The sequence below is a fragment of the Gorilla gorilla genome, chromosome 16 (assembly GCF_029281585.2).
Source record: "Gorilla gorilla gorilla isolate KB3781 chromosome 16, NHGRI_mGorGor1-v2.1_pri, whole genome shotgun sequence".
Taxonomy (NCBI): domain Eukaryota; kingdom Metazoa; phylum Chordata; class Mammalia; order Primates; family Hominidae; genus Gorilla; species Gorilla gorilla.
The window spans coordinates 54354351-54375722 of NC_073240.2; the positions used below are offsets into that span (position 1 = coordinate 54354351).

Sequence of the window (21372 nt, forward strand, 5' to 3'; positions counted from 1 at the left end):
CTGCCTTGGTTTTTGCCTTCAAATACTTGTCAGCATTAATTTTTCCTGGTGGTTCTCTAGACAGATAGATTGCTCTTGAACAAAGTAGATAAATTTGAAGCAATGCCCCTGGATTAACACTTTAGAAGAAAACCATCATCCTTATAATCACCATTTCCATTCTCTTTCTAGTACAGACAATTAACATATTATTTAGCATTTCTTTCATTCTGCCTTGGACCAGAGTTCTTTGATAGATGTCTGTCATTGTCATTTATTACACATCCACTCACTCAGGCAACAAACATTTAATGAGCACCCATCATGCACCATGTGGTCCATTTGCTGCTAGGAGCACAAGATTAATAAGTTCCAACTTTTGCCCTCAAGGAGTTCACAGAGTTGGGAAAGAAAGGCAAATAAACAAGCAATTAGAGTGCCAGGTAATATACAGTATTTTAGAAGGTTATAAAAGGAGTGTAGAAAGTAATATAAATGAAAATGTCAGCACCTAACATTGAACCTTAGACATAGTAAGTGCTTAATAAGAAATGTTTCGAGTTATTCAAATTGTTCCAAGTCTGAAAATTGGGCAGATAAATTGAAGAGTTAAAATGGAAGGATAAGGCTCCAGCTAGCAAGATGATTGACATTCTGATGGGAATGGGATATTCCAAGGGCACTGGGACAAATGGATAATTTTTCCTTCAGCCACCATTTCTCTAGCAATTGTCACATACTAGACACTGTGCTATCTGCTGAGAAGACAAAGCTCTCTAAATCAGCTGTTTTTCTCTAGAGGAATTTAGTCCCTCTATTTACCAAAATTGTTTTTAGAACTATGAATACATATCCATATTGGCTGACAGAATTGCATTTGATGGAGGAACTAATGTCACACAAATTCCCAGGCTCAGAAGTAGAATGAATCATTAGTGGAGGCTGACCCAAGCCAGCCATGTTGCAAAGAGGGTCTGTGTCAGCAGCATGGGGGCTACTGTAAGAGACCAGGAATGAGCCAGAAGTCCATAGGGAGGTGATGAGTCAGAACACAATATGTGAATCCAAATACTGAGGAAACAATGTTTGAGGCAGTGGCTCCTTAGAAACTTCTGTGGATAAACTGTAACTGAATAAGGAGTGAGCCAAGTTTCAGGCAAGGCTCAGGCCTCTAAAAATATCAAACTGAAATCAGATCATGACAAAGTGAGCAGTCAAGAGTGAAATAACTATCACTAACAGAGTCTTCTGGAGGGTTACAAACTACATTCATTCATATGTCTATTTTTAATTTTCTGTGAGCTTGCTGTGTGTACATCTCATGGTCCTAGGATGGTGACTCTCAGATAACACGAATTTCAGTTTGTATTCAAGACTTTGTTTGGATGCTAAAGAACAGCAATCGGCTGGTTTCCCTCCACTACTCCTTCTCTTACTAATTAGGAATTGGCTGAATTTTCAGTACAAACTATCTCACTTTCCATCCATTCACCCATCCACTCAATAAACACTTATTAACAGCTTCTAGGTAAGAGACCATTTTAGGTGATGGGAGGAAAAAAGATAAATAGACCTGATCCCTGTCCTTGAAGGGTCAGTGTCGGGAGGCCAGTCTCAGCTTCGGAGAACAATAGTGCAAAACACACTGACTTCAGTGACAGAATCTAGATCACTTTTTGTCAATAATTTAAATGGGTATGCAGATAATCATCAATAAAGTGGTGCCTGCATGACTGTTACCAAAGAAATATTTAACTCAATTCCTCGATCAGACCATCTCTGGGCAGAGCCAGGCTGGCATTCTGACTCCTCATGAGGAAAAAAGATGATGAAATATTCCAGTTTTTCATATGCCAAGATGAAAATCATCAATCTCAATCTCCGTGAAAGATAAAACTACTTTTAGAAAAGAGCAGTGAACTCTTATCAGTCTTTCTAAGGTGATGCAATCTTTAAGATGATACAGAGAGGGCAGAAACAGTAAAGAAGTTTAGAAGAATGTATATGGGCAAAAGGGAAATGATGAAATTTCTCTCTCAATTTTACAAGGAGCTAAAAATAAGATGGGATATATTTTAAACCCAAATGACTACAATGCTTTTTGAAAAGTAGGTAATGTATTCTAGGTGCTAAATTATGTATTTGCTTATCATATACAAATTTGTCTTTTAACACATGAATACCTTGATATTTAAATGAGATTGTCTATTAGATAATTAAAATTAATCTATAAAGATGAAGTTTTAAATTTCTTCCACTTTTTCCCCTGTACCCCCAACCCTTATTCCTTTCAACTCATATGTGTATGCCAAATCTTGTACATTTTTAGCATTTACCAGATGGCTTTTTCAGTTCCCAAAAGGAAACTTTTAAATTTTTAAGCAATAAAACTTATATTTCTGTTAATTCATATTCCAAATAAAAGTCTTCAATATTAATTACATCTTTATTGGAATAACTTACAATGCTACACCCCAGCTTTGTAGAGATTGCATATTCAATATCTGTTAATTGATTTCTTCTAGAGAATCTTCTTTTTCTGTTGTTATGACAAAAGGTTTTGCTGTCTTGTAATCCTCAACTAGGTAACACATTTTTCTGTAACTGTCATACAGAAGGCACTTGGTAAATATTTGCTGAATTAAGAAATCCAAAAGGAGAATTGTAGGTAATTGGAAAGCAATGTAATACGGTGATGAAGATCTCAGATTTCAAAGCCAGCCTGCCTGGGTTTGATTCCTCGCTCTGCCACTTGTTGGAAATAAGACATTGGACAAATTACTTAACTTCTCTGCATCTGTTTTCTCATCAATAAAGTAGATATAACAATATTACCTGTTCCTATAGCATTGCTGTGTGGATTAAATAAATACTAGGTCATATCAGTGTTAACTGTAACTATGTTAATCATTATTGTTGTTATTCCAGAAGGCTAAGGGTTAGGAAAAGAAGGCATTTGCAAGATGAGATTAAAAGAGAACACCAGTGTTCTAAAGAGAAGAAATTAAAGATGCATGGGTTTCTTGCTAATGTCCAGGTTTCTCATTCATGCATTTCTTAGTCAGATGATCTTGAGAGGAAGAAAAGGGCATAAGTGGCTTAAGTGGTCTTAGTAAACAGCTACCTTTGCCCACTCCAACTTTTTGCTTGGCTAAATCCTGTTCATCCTTCAGCTCCCAGTTTAGGCAACTTTTCTTGGAAGAAGCCTTCTTGAGCCCCAAAGACTATGTTAGGTACCTCTTTGATGTGCTTCCCTAGTCTCTGCTCTGGCATCTGACACACTTTTATGGTTAATGATTCTAGTTTGTATCCTCAGCTAAAGAATTTCAGTTTGTTAGTTTGTTCTTGGCTATATCCTTAGCTCTTGAGTCAGTGCATAGAAGCAGAGAGGAAGTGACATAAAGAAGTGATGCATAAAGATGTATTTAAAGTTTTGGAGATAGGCACTGTACAAAATAGTATATCAAATTGCCAACACTCCATAACCAAAAGTCAATCATATCTGCCTAATTGTAGCTTCCTAGCTCAATCCACCCAAAAGTTTTAAGTGAGACGTTTTCTTGTAGAAAGTAACAAAGAGGAGCTCTGAAATACGCATCAACAATATATGTATGTTTGTTTATAAATGCTTGTACACGCTATTAGCATATCAACATTATGTCCATTATAAAATACACACAAAAATAGAAATTCCAAAATGAGGAAATTAACACATGCATACATATATACATACAACACACACCACACACACACACACACACACACACACACACACAGATATATACCTTCTGATGTAGCATAAGTTAAGTTTGGCAATGCCATTTACATCTTGTTTTCTCAAGCTTGCATTATTCTTATTGTCTTTAAATCATGGTTTCTTGAGAGAGAACTGTTAAGTGTCTTGTCTATTTTCTGGTGATTAGTTTAGTTAAAAACTATAAAATAAAATCTATAGGTCACCTAAACAGGTACACTTGAAACTGAACACACCAAGGATGCCTTTTGTGGAGTCGACCTTCCACTATATCTTCAGCACACCTGGAATATCACATGTAACAATGTACCACCCAACATACGGGCCAAGTCATGACACCACAGTCAGTCATTATCACTGTGCTCTGCCCCTAAACCAAAGGTAATGTGATCCCGTTACACTTTGTGCCACTAGTGTGCTTAAAAGATTTCCCATACCACACTAGAGAGAAAGCCCCAGACCCCACTACCACATACGAGGCCTTCTATGATGTGTCCTCCATTACTTCTCTGCTCCTTGATCACACGTACCACACAGGCCTTTCCTAAGTGACTTCTGTGGCCATAAAGAAGAACTCACTTACTCCTGGAGATCTTAGAGTAAATGAAAAAAAGATGCACTTACTACAAATAATGGCAGTCAGGGAAGAGTTTCCCTGTAGGGTAGTCACAAAGCCTTTCCACAAGTAGATATCCTTCTGGAAAACTCAGCAGGCCAAGAAAGCCTGCCCTGGGCCCATATTTCTGCAGGGCAGGATCACCAAAATGTTTCTGTTGAATGGATTTTTATTTTCTTGATTTACAATAAATGCATGGTTTTATTTAAACAAAAACCACATTTTTATTATTTAATTTTCTAGATAAGTCTTTGAAGATGATGCATGCAATAAAGATTATTTGCAATACCCATATTTGATGCATCATTTTCACAACCACATGGTTTAGCATGAAATTTAAATTCAGCCAATAATTCCAAGGTGACAGTTTTATCTACAAAGCCTCCATTTCTAGTTCAACCAATTTATTTAATGGAACAATTTAGAGCACTTGTTTAAACTGATCCAAATAACATTCAAAAGAAAGTAAAGGGAAATAACTTTCAAATGCAATTTAATAATAGAAACTATTGCTGTTTTTAAAGCAATGAATCTAAGCCTCAAATGTAAGTGTTAATTGTACAAGTTCTTATTAAAGAGATTCAAGGAAGATAGCAAAGTAATCATTATAAAAACGTAAACTTAGATAAAATCACCACTTTCCCATAAAACACAGATACACAAATATTAAGACCTCAAATAAAATACATGCTGTGAAGTGTAACAGGAGAAAACACTGAAAAATAAGACAAAATTACAGGTTTAAATATACATTATGCCTTAACTCTCACTTACTGGATTTCCATTGCTTTCCAGACACATCCCTACAAATAGTTCCAGACACCTGGTGATTTTCTTTATTATGAGGGTTGAGATGGCAATAATTAAATATTCTGCATTTCCTTTAGTAAGAGAAGCATGATTTATGAGAAAAGAATAAAAATCTAAGAAAATCACTTAGCAAATTATTCGATTTTTAGATCAAACTGATTTAGGGCAAATTTCTTCCATGTTGCAAGTATGGAAAACGTAGCTTACTGGATAACAGCACAGTATTTAAGAGAATATCTGGGTTTGCTTCCCTGTTTTTAGTAATTTTGTGTCTGTAGGCAAGACACATAACCTCTCTTAAGTCTTAGTTTATTCATTTTGAAAACAGGGTAGTATAGGAAGTATGTCTCAAAGAGTAAGATGTATACCACTGGTGGCATTTAAGATAGCTGGTTTGGCAAGGTGGGCAGATTGCTGGAGCTCAGGAGTTTGAGACCAGCCTGGGTAACATGGTGAAACCCCATCTCTACAAAAAATACAAAAATTAGCCAGGTGTGGTGGTACACATCTGTAGTCCCAGCTACTTAGGAGGCAGAGGTGGGAAGATCACCTGAGCCAGGAAGACTGAGGCTGCAGTGAGCCAAGATCACCCCATTGCACTCTAGCCTGGGTGACAGAGTGAGGCACTGTGTCGAAAAGAAAAAAAAAAAAAAGATAGCTGGTGTGGTGATAAACCCATATTTAAAAGTGTATTTCAACACTATTTTAATGAGTATGATAAAAAATATAAAATTAGTATGTAAAATAAAAAAATAAGTAATTTCTCAGGACAAACCTAGCTAGCATGAATGGGAATCTCTTTCTTAGAGTGTAGTTCTTTTCAGTTGTACTTTGAAATTTCACTTCAATGAACATGAACATTTTAAAAATGGTAAAGTCCTTTACACAAAGAACTAAATGTCAGAAGAAGGGTCTTAGGGTTCATGTGGATTGTGTCAGAATTAAAGGAAATGGTGAGCTAAATTTCATAAGATACTTAGCAAAGCATTGGAATATATTAAAAACTCAATAATTATTATTCTTCCTTGTGACATTGTTGCCATATTGCTATAATCCTAATAAATCAAATATACTCCATTTAGCATAAAAGCAGTTTGAGTATCTGTGTATAGCAAAACCATCATCTTTTACTTTCCAAATGATTTATAAATAATATGTACCACCAAGAAACCAAGAAAGAAAAAAAGAAATTAAGAAACAAGGGGAGGGACAGGAGCTCACAGAGGACAAATAAGCAGAGTTGACGAAATTAAACAACATATACAATTTGCCATAAGAATATTTTGCAAAATGACATATGTTGCAATGATTAGGCTAAGTAAATCTGCCTATGAAATTTGAGGAATTACTACACCCAGTGAATAGCACCTCTATAATCATATTACATTTTGTCTTAGGACATTAGAAATAAAGATAACAGTTTTCTGGTTATGTATTCTAAAAATTCTATCAACCAGCCTGGGCAACATGTTGACATCCCATCTGTACTAAAAATAAAAATTAAAAAAAAAAACTAGCTTATAATGGTGGTGCTTGCCTATAGTCCCAGCTACTCAAGAAGCTGATGCAGGAGGATCATTTTAGCCCAGGAGGTGGAAGGTGCAGTGAGCTATGATCATGCCACTGCACTCCAGACTGGTCGACAGAGCCTGCACCCTCCACCCCCAAAAAAAAAATCCTATCAAGTAAGGCACTACATGCCACTGTGATGAAAGTCTAAAAACATTTCCTGTAATTTTACTAAGTTCTTGTGAATAGTTTTTTTAAAATAAGCATTTTCTCAAAAAGAAAAGCGCAATATTAATATGAAATATGATACTACTTGGATAGTTCTCTCTTCGATGTATTTTATGTGTCTCCCATTTAATTGCAATTGTAGTTAATATTTTCCTGCAGGTAATATTTCTGAAAATAATATACACCCAGCATTTTGTGAACATGTTCTTGTTCTTTTAAATAAAGTATTCTAAATTTCCTCCACCAACATATAAAGTAGGTGTAATATTCTGATGTTCTAATTCTTATCACAGATTAACCACAAATTTTCTTTTACCATAGGCAAAAAAAGGACTATTCAATAATTAATCAAAAGAGAGTTAATACCACACTTTAATCCAAATGTCTTTAGTCATAGTAAGACTAAATTCTATACTATCAACAGTTCTTTCTTTAAAGATGCATTCTGGCCATCTTGCCCGGGCTGGACTCTAACTCCTAGGCTCAAACCATCCTCCCAACTCAGCCTCCCAAGTAGCTGGGACTGCAGGAACCTGGCTAGTATCCTTATGTGTAAGAATGTACTGGGGACAGAATTGGGCACAATCTGGTGAAACCTCAAATATGAGTAAGCCAAATGACAGAAAAATTCATCTAAAGTTTCACTTTGATAGCTGACCAATAATTTCTTATCCAGAAAATGGGGCTCTGGGCCAGTGAACAAGGTAGGCTCTCAAAATTAGGGAGAAAATTCAGAAATGACATCTACTGAGAGTTAACAAACGATGAACAAGTAACACTAGCTGTCTTGGGAGAGTTGGAAGAAACCTATCAATGACACTATGGGCGGACCTCCATATGTGTCAAAAATGCAAATGTAGTCACTCAAAATTAATTAAAAAGCAATTTTTCTGCTTCTTGCTTAAAATATGTAATACAACTATAATTAAGTGATATGATGAAACAGGAGCTTTTTCACAGAGGTGAATTTACCAGATCATTAAAGCTAATTTTTGGAAAATAAACATGCATATGACTTAAAATAACCATCTAGCTTTATCAAATTATTAATTGAATTTACCATAATCAGCAACTGTCCTGGCATTAAAACATATTCTACCTGTTTTGATCTCTGGCCTTCACTAAATATGCCTTTTCATTTCTCTCTACGTAACACTCTCCAATCAGTAATCTCATAAAAACAATGAGAAGAAATCATTAAGTATTTCCAAGAATGACTCCTGTTTTAAGATTTAACATTTCATATATAGTAACATTGCTCCTAGTCCTGAATAAATTAAAAGAAAACCCTTTGTGAGAGATAAAAGAAGTACTTAACAATTTAACCACCTGTAATATGTAAATTTATAACATGTTTTCCTGACAAAAACACATATTTAATCACATGATAAATTAATGTATTCATGAAAAGCTTACAATAAAGTTGAAAATTAAAGTTGTACTTTTTTTACAGTTTTTAATTTTTTTAAGTAACAGCTAACAGTACAATAAAAATCATAGAACATTTTACAACATAAATTTAGACTCACTTGTTGGCCCTAAACCATAAACATTATCATTAGGAAGTGACAGTGATGAAGTTTGTTATAAAATCAAATGATCTAACCATAAAAATAGTTTAATTTTTATATGATACTTCTGTTGCCCAGAAAAGGAAAACTGGTACATGACTTTTATCAAGGTACAAAGTAAAAGCAAATTTACCCATTATGATTAGGGTATTCCTGTAATATATATCCCATTAAGCTATTGCTGTTAATTCTGCTTTCACTTTTAATTGCTTAACTTCAAAACATTGTTATAAATAATACAAGCTGTTCTTCTAGCAAATATTTATGATTATAATAGGATCTAGAAGTCCTTCAAACATTTGACAATTATAAGAGGAAATTGATAGCAGAAGAGGTCAGAAACAGGGCACTTGGCTCAGCTCTTGCAGAGATGATATACTGTGAACTTACATTTTCAACACTCTCTAAGTAGCGATGCTCCTCAAGTTATGGTGGTGTTACTTCTGGATAAACCTATCCTATGACCTTTTCAACTTACAGTGGGTTTAGCCAGATATAACCCCATCATAAGTCAAGGAGACTAGTGAATGTCTATCACTTGTGCACCATAATATAATCGAAAATCATTCAGTTGCACCACCATAAGTTGGAGACTATCTATAGTAGAAAAGTTCTGTTGAAAGAGTATACCAATAAATTTTGTACTTACTTTGCAGAGGCAAAGTGTTTCTAACACACTGTAACTCTAGTTCTTCTGTCCATTCCAGCTTTGGCAGCATCTGCTTCATCTCACAGTTACCATTCTCTGTCATGGACACTGGTTGACTATTGACGGGTATCTTTCCCAAACTCTTCATGTGTTGTTGAACTTCCGCCAAGAGAACAGCTTGTATTGCTTCAGTTACCTGTAAGGTATTTTTTTAAGTGAATTATTTTTAGTATTATTACAAATGCTTGGGTATGTTGCAAAAAATCCAAAGCCCGGAATTTAAATTTGAACAGGTTTCCATAAACGATAACTTTTCATTCTTCTAGAATTAGCATCCACAACAACTGAAATGTGGATAGCAACAACTGGCACCCAGACTTTCACACTGTTTTTTTGCAATGCGAGAGATTCTAAAAGGATACTTGAGGGGCATTTTTTAAAGTCCAGAAAGCCAAACATTACACTATGGGACAAAGAGGAGTTTTTAATTATTTTTCCTATTTTCATTTCCACCAGAAGATAAAGAAAATTCATTTGAATTTATCCTATGGCTCTTAAAGACAAGGTTAGATCCTCAAACTATGTCTAGCTCCAAAGCATTATTTAAATAAACACTGCATTTAAACTATGCTTTACACAGAAAATTAAAGAAATGACTTCAATAATAAATCTCACTAAATTTTGTGTATACCTATGTGGTTTTACATAGATTAAAGTATTGCAAGGCACGTCTTCCAATTGCTGTGTGTGCCCAGTCAAGGACCTATGGTTCGAAGGAGGGGGAAAGGGACACTTGCCACAGAACATCCAACTAAATTCTTCATTTTTAAAATGAAGAATCTGGGTCATGACACCTCAAGCTTACACAGACTTGGTGGACAGACCTTCTGATCCCTGATTCTATGTCTTTCGAAGTACATGTCCACTCAAGATTCTACATCCTCTGCCCTCAGTGCAAAGCTACTGACAGTTTCCTAGACCTCTTCCTGGTAAAAGATGAGGCAAGGTCTAGCAGTTAGGTACAGCCCAAGGGAGGCCAGGAGCTGAATTAGGGAGAGAAAAGAATGGACACTGCTGATATAGACAAACTAGGGACACCTTCTCATCACTCTTCTCCAGCCAACAGTTAAACCTTTCATATAGCTACATCCCAGTGCCTTTCATATAGCCACATCCCAGTGCCATAGCATATATATTTTCCCCTCAGAAGTCTGTCCTCTGTCAAGCTGACTCAAGTTCCACAATTCGCCACTGGACCCCTCCATTACTCCCAGTCTACCCATAAGCATGTCTAGAGCTAGGGATATGGGACAACAGCGAGAGTGGTGACCTAGAGATGCTTTGGCCAAAAACTGAACGTGTATTTATGTAAACAAATTACATTCAGTCTCTTTTGTATGTGATGGTAGCATGTGAGACCTTCAGGTCCCAGGGACATCCAACGAGCTTATTATGATGGCAGATACTTGCTGAAATCCTGGGGCAGAAAAGCTGGCCTCTGACTTTTAAATATAGGAAGCTTCCTGAGAATACTGGAGCAGCTTCCTGATTGCTGATTATCTCCCTGCCCTTGTCCAGCCCACACTCAAATGTTTAAGGAGTGAAAAAAGGCTAAGGAATAGTAGAATATCACTACTGCACACCATGCATACTAACATGAGGTACTGCCTAATCGCAATGCAAGTGAATGGTGCTTACTCATGAATATCATGTAATGAGATATTTAACATCAGAGTATCAATTATGTGCCATTAATCTAAGATATACTTCTGCATATCATGACGCTGGTGAATAGTGCCTATTAATATCTACTATATGAGACCAGCCTGGTTGACACGGTGAAACCCCATCTGTACAAAAAATGCAAAAATTAGCCTGGCTTGGTGGTGTGCACCTGTAGTCCCGGCTACTCAGGAGGCTGAGACAGGATGATTGCTTGAACCCAGGAGGCAGAGGATGCAGTGAGCCCAGATTGCACCCCTGCACTCCGGCCTGGATGACAAATATGGTATATATATATATATATACCACTTCTGAGATATATATATATAAAGTATTATATATGTTTCTTACTAACATATACTGCTATATATATATATATATCACAATATTGGTAAACCATGCTGATTTATGTATCTCACATGATGGGATATATTGTATTACTTATTCATGATGAACAATTTTATAACACTGAAGCTATTTCATTTTAACTTTGTCATACATGTTATTTGATAGCACTGGTTCCATGATGTGGATGATGTGGTAGAAAGAACTCGGGATTATAAGTGAAAAGGTTTGCATTTCCTATTCCACTATGACAGTTACCACAAATCCAACCTTTGACAAGTCACAAACTTCTCTGAAACTTCATGTTCTCACTTACAAAACAGTCTGTGATACTGACAGAAATTAGGATAAGAGCTTTCGGTAACAGAATAGTGCATGGAAATTGCTCTTTCTATACTCATAAATTAAGGATATTGGAGGATATCCTAAGACCCACAATGTGTCCAGACTATATTATACCCCTCAGAATGGGTAGTTTGGCCATATGCCTTCACTGGGCTTATGGCTGGCCTCTCACCCTGGGATGCTTATCACCCCAGAGGCATGCCCACAATTGTGATCTAAAATGTCATCTCTCCCACTGAATATAATATCCTATACAACTTGGATAATCATTCCTTCTTAAAAATATACAGGAATTTATGTATTTTAATTTAATATTTCTAATTATTTGATTTACATGTCATGACTTCACTTTAACTGTTGATTTTTTTACATAGTTGTCACCACAAATGCATATTATAAGAATAATGATACGAATATCATCAAAAACAAGGGGAACAGAAATAACTATAGAATAAAATAGATTAACCATGATGAGTAGGGTACTCAGAGCCACAACAGTTAAAAGTGAATACTGAATGGCATCCAATTGGAAAGAAACTCAAAATATATATTTAAACTCAGTGTGAGATGAGAGAAAGGCTGTATCTTCTAAACATGTAATAATGTTATTATAGTATCTGGAATAGAATGGGCACTACATAAATACCAGTGGAATTGAAATAGATTCTGCAGACTTTCAAAAATAAACTGTGGAAAGTATAATTTATTGACAGTTTATAACTATCAGTACTTGAGTCTCTCTCTACAAATGTAGTAGGTAGATTTTACAGGTAGTCAATAGAAATAGAATTTACTCCAACAAAATATAAAATGTTTATATGGCATTTTATATAACTTTGTAATTTTAATAATGAGCTAGTATTGAGCATTATGGCTATAAAGCTGTCTTCCCAATGTATATAAAGAAATTTCTTCCAAAAGGTAGATATCAAAGAATCATATTCTTTTATGAGGCAATGTGCACAGATTAAAAATAAAGTTTACAAACTCATTGACTGGAAAGAGTCAGCTACAAATCTGGGACATATGCTTATTAACTAAAGGTATTACTGAGTCTTAGGCAAGCTAAAAAGTTTAGTGGTATTCCATAAACACCTTGGAAGAGCAAAATACTGTAAAATAGCATAGAGCATCATGAAGATGCATAAGAACCCCTGTGTCCTGGTTGTTGTTCCAGTGTCTAGTTTTTTTGTCATAAAACATTTTTCCCAACACTCTGCTCATGCTGGCCTTTCATGTCTTTAGGGTGTCTCCTGGAAAAGCAACGTTTCTAGCTGGAGGCCTACATTTCATGATGTGTACCCAGTGGTGTTAGATTATAAAATCCAAAGAAATTTAGTGCAGTACTGGAAACATGCAAATTAGCAATCCCCAAGCTTTTCTGTTTCTTTTCTAGCATTTATTTTTATGTTGAGTGTTTAATGTGTGAGAAGCAAAAGAGACAATCTCTAGACAAACTTATTCATCAGCAAAATTAATTCATTCTTCCCCCAACCTTAAAGGTAAACATTCAACTTCTAGAGCTAATTTTGCTCTGTTTTACAAAAGTATTCCATTTAACTAGGGTTAAAATGAAAGAAAAATTGTTAAGGACAGCTAGAGAGAAAGGCCAGGTCACCTACAAAGGGAAGCCCATTAGACTAACAGTGGGCCTCTTAGTGGAAACCCTACATGCCAGAAGAGATTGGGGGACAATATTCAAAATTCTTAAATAAAAGGAATTGCAACCCAGAATTTCATATCTAGCCTAACTAAGCTTCATAAGTAAAGGCGAAAAAAGGTCCTTCTCAGACAAGCAAATACTAAGGAAATTCGTTACCACCGGACCTGTCTTACAAGAGCTCCTGAAGAAAGCACTAAATATAGAAAGGAGGGACTGTTACCAGCCATTACAAAAACACACTGATGTACACAGACCAGTGACACTGTAAGGCAACCACATAAACACACCTGCAAAATAACCAGCTAACATCATGATGACAGGATGAAATCCACACATATCGATACTAACTTTAAATGTAAATGGACTAAATGCCGCAATTAAATGACACAGAGTGGTAAGCTAGATAAAGAACCAAAACTATCGGTATGTCGTCTTCAAGATAACATGTCAACCCTCAAAATAAAGGGTTGGAGGAAAATCTACCAAGCAAGTGGAAAAAAGGAAAAAGCAGGGGTTGCAATCCTAGTTTCTGACAAAACAGACTTTAAACCAACAAAGATCAAAAAAGACAAAGAAAGACATTATTACATAAGGGTAAAGGGTTCTATTCAACAGGAAGAGCTAACTATCCTAAATATAAATACAACCAACACAGGAGCACACAGGTTCATAAAGCAAGTTCTTAGAGACCTACAAAGAGACTTAGATCCCCACACAACAATCATGGGAGACTTTAACACCCCACTGACAATATTATACAAATAACTGGGACAGAACATTAACAAAGATATTCAGGACCTGAACTCAGCACTGGATCAAATGGACCTGATGTCTATAGAACTCTCCACCCAAAAACAACAGAATATACATTTCTCTCATCACCACAGGACACCTATTCTAAAATTGATCATAATTGGAAGTAAAACACTCCTTAGCAAATGCAAAATAACTGAAATCATAACAAACAGTCACCAGGACCACAGCACAATCAAATTAGAACTCAAGACTAAGAAATTCACTCAAAACCATACAATTACATGGAAATTGAATAACCTACTCCTGAATGACTTTTGGGTAAATGACATTAAGGCAGAAATGAAAAAGATCTTTGAAACTACCAAGAACAAAGATACAATATACCAGAATCTCTGGGACAAAGCTAAGGCAGGGTTAAGAGAGTAATTTATGGCACTAAATGCCCAGATCAAAAAACTAGAAAGATCTCTTGTTAACAGCCTAACATCACAACTAAAAGAACTAGAGAATCAAGAGCAAAAAAATCCCAAAGCCAGCAGAAGACCAGAAATAACCAAAATCAGAGCTGAACCAAAGGAGATAACTCACAAAAAAATCTGTTCAAGAGATCAACAAACCCAAGAGCTGGTTTTTAGAAAAAAATAATAAAATAGATCACTCGCTAGACTAATAAAGAAGAAAAGAGAGAAGATTCAAATAACACAATCAGAGATGATAATGGGGATATTACCACTGACCCAACAGAAAAGCAATCCTCGGAGAATATTATAAACTAGTAATATATACACGTGACCTAGAAAATCTGGAAGAAATGGATAAATTCCTGGACACATGCACCCTCAAAGACTGAACCAGGAAGAAACTGAATCCCTGAACAGACTAATAATGAGTTCTGAAACTGAGGCAGTTAAATAAACAGCTTACCAACCGAAAAAAGCCCAGGACCAGACAGATTGACAGATGAATTATATGAGATATACAAAGAAGAGCTGTTATCATTCCAACTGAAACTATTTCAAAAAATAGAAAAGGAAAGGACTCCTCCCTAACTCATTCTATGAGGCCAGCATCATCCTGATACAAAAACCTGGCAGAAATATGACAAAAAAAGAAAATTTCCTGTCAGTATTCCTGATGAACATCAATGAAAATATCCTCAACAAAATATTGGCAAACCAAATCCAGCAGCATATCAGAAAGCTTACCCACCATGATCGAGTATGCTTGATCCCTGGGATGCAAGTTTGGTTCAACATATGCAAATCAATAAATATGATTCATCACATAAACAGAACTAAAGACAAAAACCACATGATTATCTCAATAGAAGCAGAAAAGGCTCTCAATAAAATTCAACATCCCTTCATGTTAAAAACTCTCAATAAAGAAGATATTGAAGGAACATACCTCGAAATAATAAGAGACATATATGAAAAAACCACAGCCAAAATCATACTAAATAGGCAAAAGCTAGAACCATTCTCCCTTGAAAATCAGCACAGGACAAGGATGCCCTCTCTTACTACTCCTATTCAACATAGTATTGGAATTTCTGGCCAGGGCAATTCCACAAGGGAAATCAATAAAGGTCATTCAAGTAGGAAAAAAGGAAGTCAAACTACCCTTTTCGAAGATGTCATGATCCTCTATCTAGAAAAGCCCATCATCTCAGCCCAAAAACTTCTTAAGCTGTTAAGCAACTTCAGCGAAGTCTCAGGATACAAAATCAATGTGCAAAAATCATTAGCATTCCTATAAACAACAGTCAAGCTGAGAGCCAAATCGCGAACGAACTCCCATTCACAATTGCAACAAAAAGAATAAAATACCTAGGAATACAGCCAACTAGAAAGGTGAAGGATCTCTACAAGGAGACCAACAAACCATGGCTCAAATAAATCAGAGATGACACAAACAAATGGAAAAACATTCCATGCTCATGAATAGGAAGAATCAATATCATTAAAATGGCCATACTGCCTAGCAATTCACAGTTTCATTGCTATTCATATCAAGCTATCAACGTCATTTTTCACATAACTAGAAAAAACTATCTTAAAATTCATATGGAACCAAAAAAGAGCCCGAATGGCCAGGGCAATCCTAAGCAAAAAGAACAAAGTTGGAGGCATCACGTTACCTGATTTCAAACTATACTACAGGGCTGCAGTAACCAAAACAGCAAGGTACTGGCACAAGAACAGACACACAGACCAATGGAACAGAATAGAGAACCCAGAAATAAGATCACACACCTAAAACTATCTGATCTTTGGTGAACCTGACAAAAACAAGCAATAGGGAAAGGATTCCTTTACTTAATAAATGTTGCTGGGATAACTGGTTAGCCACATGCAGAAGATTAAAACTGGACCCCTTCCTTACACCATATACAAAAATTAACTCAAGATGGATTAAAGACTTGAATGTAAAACACAAAATTATAAAAACCCTGGAAGACAACCTAAGCAATACCATTCAGGATATAGGCATAGGCAAAGGTTTAATGGCAAAGATGCCAAAAGCAACTGCAACAAAAGCAAACATTGGCAAATGGGATCTAATTAAACTAGAGAGCTTCTGCACAGCGAAAGAAACTATCAATAGAGCAAACAGGCAACCTACAGAATGGGAGAAAATTTTTGCAAACTATGCATCTTACAAAAGTCTAACATCCAGAGTCTACAAAGAACTTAAACAAATTTACAAGAAAAAAAACTCTATTAAAACATGGGCAAAGGAAATGAATAGACACTTTTCAAAGGAAGACATATATGTGGCCAAAAATCATATGAAAAAAAGCTTAACATCACTAATCATTGGAGAAATGCAAATCAAAACCACAACGAGATAATACCTCACACTAGTCAGAATGTTGAAGTCAAAAAATTATAGATTAGAAAATCAAAAATAACAGATGCTGGAGAGACTGTGGAGAAAAGGAATGCTTATACATTGTTGGTGGGAATGTAAATTAGTTCAGCTATTGTGGAAGACAGTGTGGTGATTCCTCAAAGACCTAAAGACAGAAATACCACTCACCCAACAATCCCATTAGTGGATATATACCCAAAGGAATATAAATCATTCTATTATAAAGACACATGAACATGTATGTTCATTGCAGATCTATTCACAATAACAAAGACATGGAATAAACCTAAATGTCAATCAATGGTAGACTGGATAAAGAAAATGTGGCTCATATACACCATGGAATACCATGCAGCCATAAAAGAGAACAAGATCACGTGCTTTGTACTGACATGGATGGAGTCGGAGGCCATTATCCTCCAGTAAACTGACACAGGAACAGAAAACCAAATACTGCATGTTCTCACTTATAAGTGGGAGCTAAATGATGGGAACACTTGAACACATAGAGGGGAACAACCTACACCGCAACCTACTGAAGAGCAGAAGGTGGGAGGAGAGAGAGGATCAGGAAAAACTACTAATGAGTACTAGGCTTAATGCCTGAGTGATGAAATAATCTGTACTGCAAACCCCCATACACAAGTTTATCTATGAAACAAACCTGCACTTATACCCCTCAACTTAAAATAAAAGTTTTAAAAAAGTAAAATCAAGCTAACATAATTCAACTAACTGCTTAAATGAATGGCTTTATAAGTAATTTGAGGATAGCCGGGCGTGGTGGTTCACACCTGTAATCCCAGCACTTTGGGAGGCCAAGGCGGGGGGATCATTTGAGGTCAGGAGTTTGAGACCAGCCTGACCTACATGGTGAGACTCTGTCTCTACTAAAAATACAAAAATTAGCTGGGCATGGTGGTTCATGCCTGTAATCCCAGCTACTTGGGAGGATGAGCCAGAAGAGTTGCTTGAACCTGGGAGATGGAGGCTGCAGTGAGCCGAGATCATGCCACTGCACTCCAGCCTGGGTGACAGAAAAAAAAAAAGATAATAATAATTTGAGGATCGGTTATTGAAGCAGTAGAATGGATACTTGCAAGAGTCTCTATTCTTCTTGAAGGGCCAGCAATACTCATTTCCATTTTACAAATGAGGAAGACAAATAATAAAGAAGTTTAAACTATCTCACAGAGTCATGCATCAGGCCAGTAGCAGAGATGAAAAGAGAACCTTGAAGTCTGGACTTCCTGTAGAGTGGGAAAATTCTCTGGTAGTCTTTGTCCACAGCCAGCATTTCACATACCGTCACAGAATCATAGAACCTTAAAGGTCTGTTAGTCCAAACATGCCCAAATCACATTAAAGTTTATTTGAAGGTCAAATGAACAACTATCAAAGATCTTCAAGTGAGAGCAATTTAAGAGAAATGTTCTGTTGAATCCTTCTTTTTAATAATTTTCTCCCCATTTAGGAATTTTTTGGCCACTGGGGAAAATATCTCACTTTTAATAGATAAACCTTTTTAGGGTGACTGCTAATGTGCTGATAAAGTTGCCTGTACTTGTGTTTATTCCAATTATTACAGAGGTTGCCTGCATAGCTACTCATTCACTCATTAAATATGTATTGACTGCCTACTGTCACTTCTGCTTTTCTGGGCATTGGTAAGAGAGGGGCAAATGAGACAAACAAGGTCACTGCTCTCAGCAAGCTTATATAACAGTGAGAAGACAAAATAAGCAAGCGAAACAGCAAATAATATAATTTTCATTAAAAGTAATCACAGCAAAAAAACTAGGTAATGTGATGATGACTAGATGACTGGGGTTGGGTAGAATGTGGCAGCAATATTAGTTGGAGTTATAAGAGAAGACTTCTTCAAGGAGATCGATTTTTTAAGCAAAGACCGAAATGATTAATGAAGAAATGAGAATTCTAGGCCAAGAGAACAGTAAGATCCTGAGTTCAAATGAGCTTTATGTCTTCTGGAAATAAAAAGAAAGCCAGTTGGGGCTAAATCAAGGTAACATATGAGGTGGCAAATGATGACAGATGTGGTCAGGCTGGGGAAAAAATCACATGCATATTTGCAGGCCATGATAACAAGTTTTTATAGCCATTCCAACTGTGTATATTTAGTATTATAGCATCAGCCCCTATAGTATATTACGAGTTAACTTTGTTTCCCTATAACCAAGAATAATCATTTGTAATTGGAGTTATTGCTATTTTAATCTTGCAAATATGATATGTATCAAGTTCATAAAAAAGAATAAACTTCTAGTAAACATTCATCGAATCAATGCACAACTATTTATTGTACAATTCACAAAGGTACTGCTAAAATTTTGAGACCAAAAGTAGCCTTAAAGGAGAAAGAAGGATTTAAATTGGACATTGAAGAACCAGTCCTCTAAGTCACCTCACAGACGTGGTACTCTGAGAATTAAAAAAAAAAAAGACTTATTAAATTACAAAACTATAGTAACCAAAACAGCACAATACTGGCTCAAAAGTAGACATATGGACCAATGGAAGAGAACAGAGAACCTAGAAACAAATCCATACACCTACAGTGAACTCATTTTCGACAAAAGTGCCAAGAACATACATTGGGGAAAAGACAGTCTCTTCAATAAATGGTGCTGGGAAATCCTTATGCAGAAGAATAAAACTAGACCCCTATCTCTTACCGTCTACAAAAGTCAAATCAAAATGTTTTGAAGACTTAAATCTAAGCCATTAAACTATCAAACTACTACAAGAAAACATTGGGGGAGATCTCCAGGACATTGGTTTGGGCAAAAATTTCCTGAGTAAGCGCAGGCAACCAATGCAAAAATGGACAAATGGAATCACATCAAATTTAAAAGCTTCTGCATAGCAAAGGAAACAATCAACAAAAACAAGAGACGATCCACAGAATGAGAGAAAGTATTTGCAAACTACCCATCTGACAAGGGATTAATACCCAGAGTATACAAGGAGCTCAAACAACTCTATAGGAAAAATCTAACAATCCAATCAAAAAATGGCCAAAATAATTGAATAGACATTTCTCAAAAGAAGACATACAAAGAACAAACAGGCATATGCAAAGGTACTCAACATCACTTATCATCAGAGAAATGCAAATCAAAGCAACAATGCAATATCATGTCACCCCAGTTAAAATGGCTTATATCCAAAATACAGGCAATATAAAAATCTGGTGAGGATGTGGAGAAAAGAAAATCCACTGTTGGTGGAAATGTAAACTAGTACAACCACTATGGAGAACAGTTTGGAGGTTCCTCAAAAAACTAAAAATAGATCTACCATATGATACAGCAATCCCACTGCTCAGTATAACCCAAAAGAAAGCAAACCAGTATATCAAAGAGAAATCTGCACTCCTACGTTTGTTGCAGAATTGTTCACAACAGCCAAGATTTGGAAGCAACCTAAGTATTTGGAAGCAATTAAGTATCCATCAACAACAGATAAATGGATAAAGAAAACATGGTACACATACACAATACAGCACTACTCAGTTATAAAAAAAATGAGATCCTATCATTTGCAACATCATGGATAAACTGGAGATCATTATGTTAAGTGAAATAAGCCAGGCACAGATACACTAATATTGCATGTTTTCACTTATGTGTGGAATCTCGAAATCAAAACAGGTCAGGTGAGATGGCACACACCTGTAATCCTAGCACTTTGGAAGGCTGAGGTGGGAGGATCGCTTGAGCCCAGGAATTTGAGACCAGCCTGGGCAACATGGCAAAACCCCATCTCTTTAAAAATGCAAAAAAATTAGCCAGGTGTGGTGGTGCATGCCTGTAGTTCCAGTTACTCAGGAGGCTGAGGTGGGAGGATCACTTGAGCCTGGGAGAAAGAGGCTGCAGTGAGCTGTTACTGTAACACTGCACTCCAGACTGGGTGACAGAGTGAGATCCTTTCTCAAAAATAAATAAATAAATAAATAAAAATAAAAATAAAAACAATTGAACTCATGGACATAGAGACTAGAAGAATGGTTAGCAGAGGCTGGGAAGGGTAGTGTGGGATAGAGGTAGGTGGGGATGATTAATAGGTGCCAAAAAACATTAGAAATAATGAATAATATCTACTATTTGATAGCACAACAGGGTGATTATAGTCAATAATAATTTAATTTTACTTTTTAAGATAACTAAAAGAGTATAAATGGATTATTTCTAACACAAAGGACAAATGCTTGAGGTTATGGATACCCCATTCTCTGTGATGTGATACTTAGGCATTGCATGCCTGTATTAAAATATTTCATATACCCCATAAATATATATGACCACTATGTGCCCACAAAAATCAAAAATTAAAAAAAATTCTAATTTCACATAATCAAATTCCCACACATAGGTACTTTAATGTATGGCATATTTTGAAATCAAATAATGGACAATCCTGCTTCAAACTGAAGCTTCAACAAGCAAGAAATTACCTGTGATAGCAAGAACCTCCCTCCCTCAGCCCCGGGCATTCACGCTCCCCTAGTGAATGGTGTACCCTTGCTTA

At 36.1% G+C, this 21372-nt stretch overlaps 1 protein-coding gene across 2 annotated transcripts in view; it reads right to left on the minus strand.

Moving 5' to 3' along the window:
* Positions 1 to 21372, minus strand: part of WDR72 (WD repeat domain 72) — a 244812-nt gene that overhangs the window by 72870 nt on the left and 150570 nt on the right. For both annotated transcript variants that reach the window (XM_055363066.2, XM_055363068.2), the window contains one exon: positions 9117 to 9312. In XM_055363066.2, coding sequence (XP_055219041.2) covers positions 9117 to 9312 — 196 coding nt within the window. The remainder of the gene's footprint in view (positions 1 to 9116; positions 9313 to 21372) is intronic.